The sequence below is a fragment of the Emys orbicularis genome, chromosome 2, assembly GCF_028017835.1.
Source record: "Emys orbicularis isolate rEmyOrb1 chromosome 2, rEmyOrb1.hap1, whole genome shotgun sequence".
Lineage (NCBI taxonomy): Eukaryota > Metazoa > Chordata > Testudines > Emydidae > Emys > Emys orbicularis.
The window spans coordinates 29,958,243-29,975,869 of record NC_088684.1 but is presented as its reverse complement, the minus strand read 5'-3'; the positions used below and the strand labels follow the sequence as shown (position 1 = coordinate 29,975,869).

The 17,627-nt window shown below is 37.8% G+C and overlaps 1 protein-coding gene across 3 annotated transcripts in view; it reads right to left on the bottom strand.

Moving 5' to 3' along the window:
* CSMD3 (CUB and Sushi multiple domains 3) overlaps nt 1-17,627 on the bottom strand; it is a 1,171,353-nt gene that overhangs the window by 162,216 nt on the left and 991,510 nt on the right. For all 3 annotated transcript variants that reach the window (XM_065399724.1, XM_065399725.1, XM_065399726.1), the window contains 6 exons: nt 16,363-16,459; nt 14,939-15,043; nt 7,852-7,970; nt 5,498-5,567; nt 4,896-5,012; nt 730-939 (listed from right to left, as the gene is read on the bottom strand). In XM_065399724.1, coding sequence (XP_065255796.1) covers nt 730-939; nt 4,896-5,012; nt 5,498-5,567; nt 7,852-7,970; nt 14,939-15,043; nt 16,363-16,459 — 718 coding nt within the window. The remainder of the gene's footprint in view (nt 1-729; nt 940-4,895; nt 5,013-5,497; nt 5,568-7,851; nt 7,971-14,938; nt 15,044-16,362; nt 16,460-17,627) is intronic.

Here is a 17,627-nt window from a genome sequence, read left to right as displayed (position 1 = left end):
CAGTGGTCAGATAAAATGGATTGGTAAAAGATTTATATGAGGTACTCTTTAAAGGAGGAGAAATAGTGAGAGTTCAGGGCTCCTATGACTGGTACTCCTTTTTTCCTTTCTTACTCCCCTCAACCCTCATTTGATTGGGGGGGGGGTGACTGGTCCCCAGCAATGGGTTGGCTGGGGACCAAGATGGGTAAACAGGGAGGACTGTCAGCAGTCTCGCCCTCCCCCGGTATATGTAAATGATTATAGAATTACCTGCACCCCACACTTTTATCCGCCATGTACACCCTGATATTTAGGAATAAAGTTATGGCCTAATTAAACAACATCCAGTGTCTCCTGTCCTTCTTCTGGCATAGCCAGACAATGATATTAAGGCCCATTTTACTGTTAAATATCCTACACCTTATTTTTAAAGGAGTAGGAATATGATCTACAATGTACTGTCCACTTCCAACACAGGCAATTATTAGTCTTCATACATTCCCACTGTACTTTAAATGTATATAGTACTCATCTTCATTTTTTCCCCCTGAACGATTATTTGCTCTGAATTGTTAAGTAGCCTCTGCATCCCACCACAGTGCCACATTTATTAAATTGCGCATAACACTTTGTTTTTGAATCATGCACAAATCTTTTCCAGAATAAGCCTTCATATTTATTTTCTAACAATGAAAAAATAGCTATAACAATCAGCTTGTTCACACATAAGTGTATCAAATCACTCACCTTGGTATATAATATGAAACCCTTGTTTGTTCTGTGAGTAGTCACTGTGAAAATATAAGCTGGTTTCATGAGTTGTACTAAACAGAGAAGCTGGTAACTGAGGACCACTAAGTCTCCCAATAACAGTACTAGTTTCTGTAGATCCACTTCTTACTTCTAAGTAATCATGTATTGTCTCAGTTGAGAAATTTACGAATTGCAAATGCACACCTGAAAAACAATATGGGCAAACAAAAGCATTTGGTATCCAATGAATAAAGATCAATTATGTAAATTATATACAGATGGACATTAGAAATTCATGTATTGGTGGTATTAAACAATTACAATTATACTGCAGGATGTCATGTTGGTTACTCAATAAAAAACAGTCTTTCCTCTTCGTACAGTAATTACTAAACCTAATGCCCCAGCAAGAGAAAGAATACTGATGTTGAAAGTGCTGTCTCTCCAAAGACATACAAACCAAGGACTGGACCTTTGAGGTAATTAAAGATTCCATGGCATGTTTTGCAAAACTAAGGATTTTATTCCTAATATCTTTGCCAAATTTCACTGTTGGTAATTACAGTCTAATAACCTCAATTGTACCTTTCATTTCAGTTGTGTTCCATCCAAGAAAAATATTCATTTCATTGGTAGATAAAGTGATCTCTAAATAATATACTTCAGAGTGCTTTGATTTTTTTATAGGGGGCACTAGGTACAAATCAATAAATACCATATACATAATTTATTTCAGTCGTTCAAAAAAGGGTGTACTCTAACATTATGGGATACATTTTTCAGCACTTCACAGTAGGAATTAGAAATGCAGTTCCTATATTTAATTCCCTATACACTGTGCTGAAGGATGCTCTTGTAAATAATGAGACATTTCTGCATCTTTGATTCAATGAGGAACAACAAAAGAGTTTACGAGATGAGTTGCAGATTATCTATCTCCTCCATATGATTTGTTACAATTATTAGGGGACAGCAGGAGGGGGAACTGCTCAACCAAAATAGAGGATACTGGACCTGTTAAGCATTTTCCCTTTTTATGTTGTTCTGAATAAGGTACAATAAAGCAGCATTTCTATTTTGTCTGAAGTGATTTAATGCCACTGTACAATGATAATGCAGTGCTTTCATTACAAAGATGATTGAGCCCCTTTGGTGGTTCTGGCAAAGACAATCATCATGATTTCATATAATGTTCAATTAAGACATATAATGTCAATATAATTATTGAATAATCATTAATAATTTTGTAACTATCTAAATCTTAATATTTAAATAGTATTGGTCACTGCAATCTCTAGAGATTTCTTTCCGGATACAATGCAAGCATTGTGAATAGTTTTCTGAGTCATGTAACATTTATATTCTATAGGAACAAATTTAGTACATGATTTAATTACAATTACTTCTGCCTCTGTACCTATGCTGTATTTGCTTTGGAGAAAATCTCATAACAACATATAGACTTCTTCCATTATAAATTTGTTCTTTCCTTCTTTGGTTCTGCCATCCTTCCAAGTTTAGGTTAACATGACTAAAACTAAACCCCCTGTTTTTCCCCTCTAAAATAACATCCATTCCCCCCATTCTCTGTTCCTGTTGGCAAAACCACCTTCCATCTAGTCATTCAGGCTCATAAACTCTCTTTCTCTCACACCCTGCAACCAGGCTGTGTCCAAACCTTGCCCCTTTCTTGTTCTGTAACATTTCTAGAGTTGGTAATTTATTTCAGTTCACAGACCTAAAACTTCAAATGCCTCATAATCATTGATGAGTGCTTGATAAGTGCCATTTCCTCCCCTCTAGCCTCCTTGACTTTCATATTCCACGCTCACCCTTCCACTCTATGCAAATGGCAGCTCTGAAATCATCTTTGTTGCCTGTCACTCAAGTCACAATGGCCCCCCTCTCTTTTAATTACTCCATTGGGGCTCTCTTCCACTATATCAAGTTCAAACTTTTTGCCATCTCCTTCAAGTCCTTTTAAAAACCATTGCTGTCCTCCCTACCTGTCCACTTTCATTGAAATTCTGTCACCCTTTCATTTTGACTCAATATTGTGCTTGTTTGCCTCATGAATGTCTTTATATTTTTTCAATGGACCTTTATACTTTGAACACCCTCCATTAACTGATCCATAAGTTTATTAGCCTCCCCTGAATTAGGCATACAATGCACAACAAACATTTTTTTAAATATAATCAGGCCAAAAATCTCAGAAAAAATAGCAAAATATCAAATGAAATATCCATTTAAATCAATTGCAAATCAGCCATGACTGGATATTCACATTTAATTAACAATAATTGAAAATAACTGTAAATTAAGTGCCCTTTGTTTTTAGTACCTTATCACACAAACAGTGGTTAAGATAAAGATTATTTGAAAATTTAAAAAAGCCTGTAACCAAAAATTCCAACTCAGGAAAGTACCCTTATTCAAAAAGCACTTAATCATGTGCTTAAGTCCTATTGAATGGCAGGGGTGCTGTAGAAAAAAAAATAGTATGTGGACATGTAATTTAAAGACTGAATCATAAAACATATGCATAATGCACAAGTGGCATCCTTAATTCTGGAATTTCCTACCTTTGAGTGCTTGACTTTACAACCTTAATGATGTTCTTTTGCATGTGTGTGTTTCTGTGTCAGTAATTTTCAAATATATTAATTAGAAACCATTTGTATACAACATACCAAGTGTATTTTTAAAGGTGAAATGGCTCTTAACTCATTAATATGAAATCACAGCAAAGGGACAACAATAGACAATGAATAATATGGATGACCGGCACTGTTTTCTGATATTTTCTGGGGGGGAAATGGTTCTCAAATTATTTTATTTGGATAGGTCTATCATGTAGCCGAAAATAACGTGTGCCCAGGCCCCAAAGATGCATTTCGTTCAGGAAGAATTATGTTAAGTTTAATATTCTTGAATATATACAACGGTGTGGGAAATAGTTTTCGTGTCCCACAAAACATTTCAAGATTTCAAAACTTTTCCCATTTAGCATTGGGACAAAATTGAGCACTTATGGATTTAAAAAAAAGGCAAAAAGAAATTTTGGGCACAAGAAACCAAAATAGGCAGGTGGTGAGTGCAGTCACCTTGACTGTAGGAGGCCTAGGTTCAACTCCGTACTCTGCCTTGCTCATGCATCCCATGTGAATGCCCTGGCTATTCGGGAGTGGGATTCTGTCTCACCTTTTGCATAAATAAATATTCATTGGAAAAGGAACTTGAAGCTGGGTCTCCAATCTCCCAAGTGAGTGTAAGAATCGATAGGACATCAGGGCATTCTCTCTCTGGCCCAATGACACTTCATGGGTAAATTTATTTGGTGTTTAACAGTAAGTTCTAAAGACATATTTATTTTCCATAGAACCCTACTGGTTTCATCCCTATTGAAGTCCATGGGACATTGTGATAAAGTCTATTATAGCATTGAGTCTGTTGCCCAGATCTTCTATTTAAATGTTAACTGAACAGAGGTTGTTCTTTTACTAGTGCTTGGATGGGGAGAAAAAATCCTGTTGTGCTACTTATCAGCCTGGCAGGGAAGGGAGAAGAATTCTCTTCTCTGACCAGAAGTCTATAATTTACCGGATAATTAATTGGCATCCATTTAACACCAATTTTTGCAGATCCACTCTTAGAAGTAAAAGGTTCCTGGGCACCAACGTAGATGCATCTCTGTCACAGTGAGTGGGTTTTGTAACACTGAACATAAGTGCAGAAAGTGTGTTGGAGAATTAATTTAGTACTAAACTTTTTTCAGTATTTTTTATTTCATACGGTTTTGTTTCTAGCTTTATTTATTCATTATTCGGTGTACTATGTGCATAAAATAACATACATACTATAAATATAAAATGACTAAGGATGGGGTAAACTTTAAAAATAGTAAACTAGTTATATATTTAAAAGCAGATACAAGCAATTGACAGTAGTTTTGGGGAAATTTTATCATTGTTTTCTTTATGCACAAGCCCTATAACCTGATTCTCGGTTTTATGACACTGCTAATCTTTAAAATGTATTTTAAATCTACTGGCAGAAATCTGTGGGGCAATATAAATATATAAAATATTTTAAAAAATTGTTAAGTATTTTAAAGCTATAAACACAGGAGACAAGATAATTCTTGAAAGGATACATACCAAACCCAATAGGTAGCTTTATTGTCCATGTGCAATCTAAACTGCTGGGATAGTTTCCAGGAAACCCAGGGCTAAGAATCACTCCACTGAAGTCAGACATAGCACCACCACATTGTGCTGCAAAATGAGGGAGATACTTGTAGATGGTAGTTACAGGTGAGATTTCAATTTTAATCACATCACACTTTCTTTCTTTCTTTCTTTCTTTCTTTCTTTCTTTCTTTCTTTCTTTCTTTCTTTCTTTCTTTCTTTTTTTCTTTTTTTTTTTTTATAGTTTTCTATAGAACTCACCAGTGTAGTATCTAATAGATACATTATCTCTGCCTAAAGAGGTCCCTGGAGAAATTGATAAGTCTTCTGCTCTTCTCCCTTCCCTGGTAGAGGAGGTTCTACTTGGGACATATTTCCTCCTTTCTTCCACATATTTGACTATTGTGGGAAAGCTTTGCCAAAGAGGACAGTTTCACAGTGCACTCTGACTACAGATTGGCCTGATCTCCATTGGATGTGTATTCCATAATCAAACACCCTTTATCTCCAAGTCTTGCATAATTTTCAGTCTGGCAAACTGAAGAAGCAAATTTTATATACAATAAACATACCTAAACATATTGGAATAGGGTAATTCCATCTTCTCACTGGTCCAGGCATACAGGTAATATGTGAATGTCCCTACAATGACAAGACAAGACATATATTAATGCATTTTACAAATACAGTACACTACTTAAAATAACATGCAGTGATATTTCTTGACAACATCAATATGAATAAAAAGGAAGAGCTTATAAAAAGTTTTACCTCTATTCTTATTTTGTAGTTTGTACTTTACCGGAACATGTAACCCTTACTTGTGTGACTATCCACCCCTTTAACAAATGGCTCCATGGTTTATAATTTTATTGCTGGTACTAAGAATACAGGCTTGAATTCTGTGATACTAGCCATAACATTTTGATGAGCTGAATCACACTGTAAAGGTTAAAAACTCAAGATCCAAATCCAACTAAAGCAATTCAGTATTGTTTAATTATTAGTGTATTCCAATACTGATGTTTTAGCAGATTTGGCAAAGATATTTACATTTAGGTCAAGAAAAATGTTTTCTAAAGGATTAAGCCACTCCTGACAGAAAAACAAATTGGTTTAAGTGTCCAGAAATTAAAACATTAGAGTTACAGTACTGTTCTCTCTAAGAAGTAGTGCTCTTTTACAACAAAATATGTGCCATAAATGTTCTAAAGTTCCTCCTTTGGTGTATCAAGACAATCCAAATCAAGATGGTTCCATGACACACCCAGAGACAGCCACTATCTGGCTCAGCATCTCTTATGTAATCATGAATGTCTGGGACGGGATATCAAACAGAAAGTTAAAAGAACTATAATGCATCTGGGCTCTTCTGGAAAATTATAGAGTGTATATTTCAAGATGATCTTGTTAGAACTATTTGTGCAACCTTGATTTGAAATGAGCTGCTTTTATTGTTAAAGCTGTATTGCAGTTCAAAGCCTACAGTATCTGTAGGAACTGAGTATTTGTAAAGCCCACACACAGTAATTTAGGGCAATTTATTAATTAGTCTGCGGCCCACTTATCTTCTTTCCTAGGAGAGAAAGAAAACATTTCCGTCTTACTGCATGCTATCAGCTCAGAGTTGACACAAAACCAAAGTGACAATATCATACTGTATGTGACGGCAAAACAGTCCAATGGGATTGTTTGTGTGTGTGTTTGTACGGTCTATGCTGTTAATTATTACATTTTTTTTTCACATGTTCAGTGTGACTCATCTATTCATGCTCCAATATTTTTGTATGAAATAAAACAAAGGTGAAAATATACAGAAATAATTGTTGTGTTGCTCCTTAATGGCGGCCTCCTACAATCATCCTCATGCTGCCTTCCTTTTCTAGGCAACATAAAGAATAAACGGAGACCTCCAGAAGGTCACAGTTGAAGCTGCAAGAAAAGCATTAGGAGAGGCAGAGGCCCCATCAGCTAATTTCGAAAGGTAGGGAAATCACAGCATTCAGATGGTCCCAAGGCTGGCGGGGGGGAGGGGTATGAGGAAGGATGAGGACAGAAGTCCCAAACCCAAATAGCAGTTTGCAGAACTGAGTGAGGATGAGCAAGGAATATAATGGCAAGGAGGGAAAACAAACATTCCTGTTGCAAAAGCTCTGCCATCCTGAGCGTACATACTTTCTATTGCTGTCATTCATGCTACCTCCTGTTGCTAAGCAGAGGGAGCAAGGAACTTCATGGCTACCACTTACATAACCAAAGCCAGAAAGTGAACCAGATTCTGCTCCTTAAGATTTACAGATCTATGTTAAAGATTTGACTGTGGTTGGTATTTCTAAATCTTCATGAGCTGCAAACATAGAAAACACTGAAACCATATATACACATGGTGTCAACTTAGGCATACTAGTCATCCCATATAACTCACTCTGGCTGCCCAGTATAGAACAGGATTCCTAATAGTTTCTTTACTGGACAACAGAGACCTTAGTAACTGTGCTTATTATTAAGAGGAAAATCCTGTTGTACCATTAAGGGTGTAAAGGACCCCCTGCCTCAACAGAGGAAAGTTAGGATATGAGGGAGAATTTTAGGCTATATCTGCACTTGGAGCTGGCAGTGCGATTCCCAGCTCACACAGATGTAGCTGTGCTAGCTCTGCTCAAGCTAGTGCACTAAAAAGAGCAGTGTAGCCAGGGGAGCACAGGCAGTGGCTTGGGCTAGCCGCCCAAGTACACACCCACTTTTTGGAGGACAGTTGGATAGTGGTAGATCATACATTTGACACAAAGAGATTGATCAGCCCTGCAAAACCATAATCTAATCTAGTATGATGACATTTTCAGTGTGGAGTTGATATAGAAGAACTTGGACATAAAAATATGGAAGAAGTGAAAGACAGATTTTTGAAACTGTAAAATTGACCTACCTGAAGGGAATATCCCTGATCACAGTGGAAAGAGACCACATCTCCAACCATGTATCTATCTCCAATTTTAATTCCATTGCTAGGGGTCTGTGGTTCGGGGCAAGAGTCCAAACCTATAGCTGTGAAAAGTTGAAAAGTTTAGCAATTAGAGTGTAAACTTCATCTGTTTTCAGTTATAAACTGCTCTGCATATTGGCTGATGCTGCATATCGGCAAGTGCAAGGTGGCTCTCAGGTGCCTCCAGGAGCCCACTGTTAAAATTCTGCCAACCTGTGTTTACACAGCTTTCAGCAATGAGTTATTCTTGTGGCTCATAAAAAATACTTCTGAAAACAAAAATGTCTTTCTTTTGGAGTAAACCAGACTGCACAAAATGTGAGGTGTTAACCCCCTTCTCCCCCCCAGTGAGGAGGACCTTTCTATACAGGTTCTTGCCCGTTCCTCTAGTTCAGTGTTAGGTAATTTTTATTCAACCATGCAGTCTTTCATGACGTCATATCTAAGCAAGCCTTAACTAAACAGAAGCCATCGTCTCATGTTAAACATTTTCCCCATTATATCCACATACTTCAGAAAATAATATAGCACCACTGTAGTGAATACTCTCATGCTATCTACAATAGGATATAGCAGAAATAGATGGGTGTTTTAAGATGGGTACTGAGAATGATTGCAACAACCTCTCTATGAGAGGCTGATAAGACTGGGACTGTTTAAAGAAGAGACAAATAAGAGGAGACACACTGAACACCAGTATAGACATTTCCAATAAAGATGTAAATTAGGGTTGCCAGGTGTCCGGTTTTCAACTGGAACACCTGGTCGAAAAGGGACCCTCCTCAGCCCGGTGAAAATGAGTGAGTGAGTGAGTGAGTGAGGGTGAGGGAGAGCGAGAAACGCAGGGAGGGGGGATGGAGTGTGGGGGGTTGGGCTTCGGAGAAGGGACGGGGCAAGGGTGTTCGGTTTTGTGCGATTAGAAAGTAGGCACAAAGTTGTAATAGAAAGTATGTTTGGCAAGAATTGATATGTCTTTATACTGTCATGAGGGAAAAAGAAATGGCCTCCACAGACCTTCTTCATGGCATCAATCCTGCAAAGTAGTTAAGCATGTTCTTAAAATTAAGCATGAGTAATTCTACTCATTGCTAACAGGCTTAAAGTTAGGAATACAATGAAGTGATTTGTTACATCAAGGACTATAAGCATATGCTCCTGGTATGTATGCTAAGGGGGGAATTTTGTGGGATTTCCTTGTCAAAATATTGGCATCATTGGCATTTGTATGTCTGAAAACCTATTAAGTGACTGATTGCTTCATCTGGAAGTGTTTCACCTGGAATTTTCAGAGAACATTTAGTTTTTCTCTTTAAAAAAGTGCATTTATATAGTATATTCAAATTGAAAGCTGATAGAGTTCTTAGTGGCATACAAAATATGCCACATAAATTAGGTCCTTTATGAGATGTATTTTGCATATCTCTAAGAAGTGTCATCAGCCTAATATTATAATAGCATCAGTACTAGTTTTATTGATAACACCAAAATAGAAAAACAGAAATCCAACTTAAATGCCTGCTATTTAGGAACTAAGATGATGATTTTTTAACATATAATTGAGACACTAATTCTTATCCTAAAAAAGCAAGCTGTAGTATATCACTTTTTAAATGCACTTATATTGCTAGATCGCGGCTCCCACTGGCCAGCACATACCTCGGCCCGCTCCACTTTCCGCAGTCCCCATTGGCCTGGAGCGGTGAATCGTGGCCAGTGGGAGCCGCGATCGGCCGAACCTGCAGACGTGGCAGGTAAACAAACTGGCCCGGCCTGCAAGGGCGCTTACCCTGGCGAGCCGCGTGCCAGAGGTTGCCGACCCCTGGTATATTGTATCAGCATATTTATAGTAGGTTTTCTCACACCCTAATTATCTTCATATCTGTTTCTATGCAATGACAGTGTAAATACAGAAGAAGAACTAGTGCTAAAATAAAGTATCTGCTCTACTACAAAATGCCCACTTTCAAGTGATCACCTACCCTGATCTAATTTACTTGGAACATGCAACACAAATGTCTGACACTCTAATGAATTACAAACAAACCAACCACTTACCATCTTGTCTTAATGCAATGCAACCAAAGAATGAGGGTTGATTTCCTTTGCCAACATTCTGCTATCAAAATCATGATTCAGCACACTGCAGAATCCCACCACCTTCCCACCACGAAGGAATACAAGGGGACAGATAATGGGGGCTCATTCTTAAAAGACTTAAAATTTCCCCTCATCTCACGGCATGATAGGATCTCACAGTCCCTGTGGGTCATGTGCTCAGGTTTACCCCAGAAACTGGAACCATAAAGCCTCTTATCATGCTCAAAAGACACTGGACAGAAGTTAGGACCATATTGATGATCCCAATACCATTTTTTGGTGGGGGAGTGTTGAAGGATGGGGTGTTATTTCTATGCTTATTATCCCCTACTTCCAAGACACTGTGAGAAAAGTGGAAAAACAAAAAAAACAAATAACCGAAAAGCCACCTTGCCAATATTGCCCAGAAGGAAAAGTTCCTTTCTGACCCCAAAAGGTGATTGTGTTAGACCCTTGACAAGCCTGGGAACCCAGCTCTGACAGATACAGCACTTATAAGGCAGAGGAATGGGGCACCTTCCAGCAGCAAAAATGACTCTTGTGTGCTTGGGGATTCATACTATGGGGAGTGGTGGTGAGGTCTTTCACTGGAGCCAATCATCTCCCTCATCCTCCTAAACTGGCCAATGCATGCCCAAGCAAAGTGGAGATTCTACTCTACTCTCCAAAGCCCAGGCTCAAGTAGAACCACTATGTGCACGCTGAGCAGGCAGGAAGACAAGCCTTAGTACCCCATTGCCTTCTTCCAGGGAGTGGCCACCTCCTCTCATCAAATCACCCCTCTCAATCCCTTGCTAAGATAAGAAGGAATATTTGAAGATGCCTTTTCCCGATCCACAACAACTCCCATCAAACCATGTGCGATGTAATGAAGAATTTGTCTTCTTGTCACATTAAACAAATACATGTGATGAACCAGGATCCAGAGGTCCATCCTTGATAACCATTGTTTTGTTGTGACAGAGAATGGGTTCTCACAGTATTCCAGCAGCATAGAACAATATTGTTTTGTGGTGGTGATGGTGTGTGTCTGTGTGAAGAGCATGTTTCGAATTGTCTTTAAGTCTCAATTACACAAGTTCTACTATTTTGATGGTTATATAGGACTGTGCTCACATGCAAACACACACACACTCATTTTTTGAGATTCCATATATTGTAGAATAAATTGTGATGTTTTTATGCTCCTACATATTTGTTCTTACAATTGCGGATTATGTATATGCTACAGTTAAAACTATATAAGCACTTTTGTGTTTAATTATTTTAATATTATACTTGATGAGTAATTGTCATAATTTTTACAGCTTAATTTCTTCCTCGGTGATGATTCACTTAAACGATCTATAAAATTTCATAGATTTCAAGGCCAGAAAGGATTATAATGATAATTTAATCTGACCCGCATACCACAAATCATAGCTCTTCACTCAATAATTCTTACATAGAGACCAAATACTTGTGGATGAATTAGAGAATATCTTTTATATCCATATCTATATCTCCGAGCAATGGAGAATGTGCCACATCCCTTGGTTATCTGTTCCACTCGTTAATTTGTGACTTGTTTTCCATTTAAATTTATCTAGCTTCAACTTCCAGTTATTGGATCTTGTTTTGTCTTTTTCTAATACATTGAGTGCTATCCTCAGTTATCTTCTCCTTTTGTAAGTACTTATAGATCTTGATCAAGTCATCTCTTAATCTCCTCTTCAATAAAATAATAGTTTCACCTCTTTAAGTCTCTCAATGTAAGCTGTGTTTTCTAGATACCAGTTCATTCTTTGAGCTCTCTAAACACACTCCTATTTTTCAACATCCAGTTTAAATTGTGGACAACAAAACTTGTCACAGTATTCTGCCTCACCAATATTGTAAGGAGAAGTAATTCCAGTTCCCTATCCCCACTTTTTATACATCCAAGGAATACATTAGCACTCCAATCCACAGCATTCCAATGCAAGGCCACTTTCCCTTTTATCAGGTTCAGTCTCATTTAATTTTGTTTGAATATTATGCTGTATTTATTTATATTCTGGAGTTTTTCTTCATCACTCAATAACATGTGAGAAGTTGAGGTAGTACCCTTTCAGAAGGAAAACAGCTGGAAAATTCTGAGTACAGAATCTAACCAGATCAGAAGAATTACAATAACCAATACCAAGTGTACAGTTATAAAGAAATGACCGTGTAGTGATTGTGCAAGACCCTGCCTTCTGACTAATTAATATAGACTGTCAAACAATCAAAGTACTGGATTTGCATACTGTAAAACTGCTCAGAAGATCAGTAATTATACATATCAGTCAACAGAACCAATTAGTGCACAGGGAATTGTGCACTTAGGAAAAATGTAAAGAACTCTATCTATTACTGTCAGAATTCCTGCACGAGGACTGGCTGAGACAATCCAGGTTAATCATAAAATATTGTAATAATTATTGTTATAAATAAGTAGAAATGAGAAGACGCTTGTATTACTACTACTGTCATCAACAATGAGAATTTCTCAGATAATTCTCTTCTCTTCTGTTCGGGTTCTTATACGATCCACATCATCATATCTGAACTCTTTCCAATACTTCATTAAGCAACATGACTAACATCTGCCACATGTGGCTTTTAATTGCTTTCATCTTTTCCCCAGGGAAAAGATGTGTTCAATGAAGGTGGTAAGGTGATAGGGAACAGCCAGCATGGATTTGTAAAGAACAAATCATGTCAAACCAATCTGATAGCTATCTTCGATCGGATAACGAGTCTTGTGGATAAGGGAGAAGCTGTGGATGTGGTATACCTAGACTTTAGTAAGGCATTTGATACGGTCTCGCATGATATTCTTATCGATAAACTAGGCAAATACAATTTAGATGGGGCTACTATAAGGTGGGTGCATAACTGGCTGGATAACCGTACTCAGAGAGTTGTTATTAATGGTTCCCAATCCTGCTGGAAAGGCATAACGAGTGGGGTTCCGCAGGGGTCTGTTTTAGGACCGGCTCTGTTCAATATCTTCATTAACGACTTAGATATTGGCATAGAAAGTACGCTTATTAAGTTTGCGGATGATACCAAACTGGGAGGGATTGCAACTGCTTTGGAGGACAGGGTCATAATTCAAAATGATCTGGACAAATTGGAGAAATGGTCTGAGTTAAACAGGATGAAGTTTAACAAAGACAAATGCAAAGTGCTCCACTTAGGAAGAAAAAATCAGTTTCACACATACAGAATGGGAAGAGACTGTCTAGGAAGGAGTACGGCAGAAAGGGATCTAGGGGTTATAGTGGACCATCAGCTAAATATGAGTCAACAGTGTGATGCTGTTGCAAAAAAAGCAAACATGATTCTGGGATGTATTAACAGGTGTGTTGTGAGCAAGACACGAGAAGTCATTCTTCCGCTCTACTCTGCTCTGGTTAGGCCTCAGCTGGAGTATTGTGTCCAGTTCTGGGCACCGCATTTCAAGAAAGATGTGGAGAAATTGGAGAGGGTCCAGAGAAGAGCAACAAGAATCATTAAAGGTCTTGAGAACATGACCTATGAAGGAAGGCTGAAAGAATTGGGTTTGTTTAGTTTGGAAAAGAGAAGACTGAGAGGGGACATGATAGCAGTTTTCAGGTATCTAAAAGGGTGTCATAAGGAGGAGGGAGAAAACTTGTTCACCTTAGCCTCTAAGGATAGAACAAGAAGCAATGGGCTTAAACTGCAGCAAGGGAGGTCTAGGTTGGACATTAGGAAAAAGTTCCTAACTGTCAGGGTGGTTAAACACTGGAATAAATTGCCTAGGGAGGTTGTGGAATCTCCATCTCTGGAAATATTTAAGAGTAGGTTAGATAAATGTCTATCAGGGATGGTCTAGACAGTATTTGGTCCTGCCATGCGGGCAGGGGACTGGACTCGATGACCTCTCGAGGTCCCTTCCAGTCCTAGAATCTATGAATCTATGAAGTGTTTTGTTTTGGTGCGTCTTTTTTTTTTAATAAATTATATATACACTTTGACAGGTGTTTATGTTAGATAAGGTAAGATCGAAGAAGTATACTTTACACTTGGAGCAGAAGGTGATGAAGGTAGTGATTGTTCTTAATTAGCAGAGGATGTAGTACAAGTCACTAGTATAACAAAATAACAATATTAACAGCACTTAGCTTTAGTGCAAGAGCATTTCATTTTGCAATGGACATTCCGGTTTTCCACAAACACTGGCGACACTTTTTTGAGAGATGGTCTATAACTATATAGGTTTTTAGATGGAATATGATGCTTATGCTGCTGACTCTTCTCTTCCATGTGAAAAACTTATTTTAAATGAATTTTGTGTATTTGATTAGATAATTACAGCATTTAGTTCCTTCACTGACTAGTTGTGGAATCGTACAACAGATTAGTGTGCTTTGGCTAGATTAATTCAGAAATGAATGTTCTCTTTTCAGATCTACATAATGGAATGGTTTTTTGCTGTATCAAATAATACATTTAATAATATATTTAAAATTATTGGCAGTGTCTAAGTAAATATTCTGAATTAGTCCAATAATACAAGGTTATTATAATTACTGTAATAACAATATGCATAAAAAGTACTTAATCTTTGTCTCTTTTGCCTTGGGTTATGGACTCAAAATTTTGTGCAGGTGTTATGTACGAACCTGCATTTACTCCTCACAATGGTGTAATCAGAAAAGCATTCACACATGGGAAAACATAAGGGGAGTGCAAAATGAATTAGACATGCCACTCCCAGCAACAAAGACTGCAGGTCTAGTCTTGTTTCCATTGGAATTAAAGGTTGCCACTGACTTCAAAGGTATCAGTGATTGGCTCATTGTGTGCAACAGGTTGAACTTTACCCCTTCACAGCATACATGTATGTCTGAAAAATAACATCTTTCAACAAACTCTTTGAATTAATCTATTCTATGGGCATTACCTGTATATTCAAGATGAAACCCAGCAGCTGAAACACTAATATCAGACTGAAAGTTTAGGTATAAGTTGTTAGATGTGCTGTTGAGCAGTGGAGGAATTGTAGTTCCTGAAAAGAGAAAGTAACATATTATTCCATTATGACTATGCTTAAAAGATGAAATCCAGAGTTATTCATAAGTAGCTATATGATATTCTTCCAGAAAAATGTAAATAAAAAAGGCACAGAAGTTCACCGCATGTACTGTATAACCAGCTTCAGCTAGAGGGCATCACTGTGGGAGTGTTGTTGTATACCAGTTCCTCTTAGAGATTTGATAACATGCTCAATGTATCACAAGCTTGGAGGCGAGAGCTGTAGTTACTAGAGCCATATGGTCTAATTTGCAGGTTTCCCACTCACACACTTTTATTAGGAAAAGGAGTATTATTTATTAGGAGTGGCATAAAAGAAAGGTGCAAATACTATAATCACTATGATCTGAACAGTTACAACTAAATATAACAAGAAATTCTTAACACATCTCCATTGTTAGTCATCTTATTACTTGTCAATATCAAAGCACACATGGGTATTGAGGAGGATTTTGGAGGACAGGGTAGTGGCCTTATAGCGTAGTTCCTGGATGCATTTAACAAATAAGGAAGGGGTGGAATGGAAGAAAGTGCAAAAAGGGTGTGGATGATCTAGAGAAGATAAAAGCTGTACTGTAAGAGATAATGGAGATTTTTTTTTAAAGATAAATCAATGAATCAATCTGATACTCACACTCTTCTGCCAAGAAACACAGAGAGAAACGCTTCTTTTGGTTCTGGACTTTTGTGCTCTTTCATTTTGTGCATTGTGACAGCTATTAAGAGTTTTCTTTTCATGAGAGGGTTGGCTGAAGGTTGGGGAAATGGTGGATATTAATTGGCAGTGCTTTATATTAAACTGTAAAGTATGGTTTTAATTTAATTTAAGGGAGAAGGCAGCCAGAGAATGGGATGGTTAACTATTTATTAAAGTTTTGTGCCCTCACAAGTCCCCTGCAGTAAGGGCTGGGGACTAAATAAACAATAACATTAAAAAAAAAAAAAAAAAACCAGAATACGTTAGCCAAGAAATACAGGAGTGTGTTTTTGGAACCTAAGGCCATTATTTTTCTATATGCATGAAACCACTTAATCATTACAGCAGCAGGAGATGACATCCATGGGAATGTTGCATGTAGTTTGAGGCCCTCTAAATTACACAAGTAATAGTCTTTATAAAAATCTTTCAAGTTTTCAGCATTACAATTCAAGGCCCTGTTGGCTGGAACAAAGGCTATAACAAGTGTGAACTGTCACCTTCAGAAGAAACACAGAAAAGAACTACAAAAAGCTTTGTGTTTTCAATAAAGAGCTGCATCTATAACTTAGTATACACTTTCTTAACTCACTCACCTGAATAACTTCCAAGCCTTGGAGCATTGTTGTCAGCACCATCGTAAAAGTCCAAAGAGTCCCAGTTGTGCTCCGTAGCAAAATTCACAACCTGCACCTACGAATGAAAACGGAAGGCACAGAGTATGGTTTAATTTAGTTACAAGCTGTCATTTTGAATCATGCAAAAGTTGTGTAAAGCTATGCTCTTTATTGGGAGTAGAAAACCCCAGCTCCTGAAGCAAGCAAAAAATGTTTCTTATCTGGTTTTTCAAATCTCTGATTCTGACATATAAATTTTGTGACGATTAGGTAGGACAATAGGAACCACAGGAACTCTGAAAGGAACCACAGAGCCTTGTGTGCAAACTGAGGACAGGATATGGCTTGATGGATGATATTTGAAGACCACTGAGGGGGAAAACGGAACAAAAGGCCAGATTTATAAAGGTATTCAGGCACATAAAGATGTACATAAGAACATAAGAATGGCCCTACTGGGTCAGACCAAAGGTCCATCTAGCCAAGTATCCTGTCTTCCAACAATGGCCAGTGCCAGGTGCCCCAGAGGGAATGAACAGAACAGGTAATCATCACATGATCCATCCCCTGTTGCTCATTCCCAGCTTCTGGCAAACAGAGGCTAGGAACACCATTCCTGCCTATCCTGGCTAATAGCCACTGATGGACCTATCCTCCATGAATTTATCTAATTCTTTTTTGAATGGTTATGGTCTTCACCTTCACAATATACTCTGGCAAGGAGTTCCACAGGTTGTTATGGTGCTGGCCTTCACAACATCCTCTGGCAAGGAGTTCCACAGATTGACTGTGTGTTGTGTGAAGAAATATTTCCTTTTATTTGTTTTAAACCTGCTGCCTAATAATTTCATTTGGTGACCCCTAGTTCTTGTGTTATGAGAAGTAGTAAACAACACTTCCTTATCTACTTTCTCTACACCAGTCATGATTTTATAGACCTCAATCAAATCTCCCCTTAGCCGTCTCTTTTCCAAGCTGAAAAGTCCCCGTCTTATTAATCTCTCCTCATACAGAAGCCGTTCTATACCCCTAATATTTTTGTTGCCTTTTTCTGAACCTTTTCCAATTCCAATATATCTTTTTTGAGATGGGGTGACCACATCTGCACACAGTATTCCAGATGTGGGTGTACCATGGATTTATATAGAGGCAACATGGTATTTTCTGTCCTATTATCTATCACTTTCTTAATTATTCCCAGCATTTTGTTTCCTTTTTTTTTTTACTGCTGCTGCACATTGAGT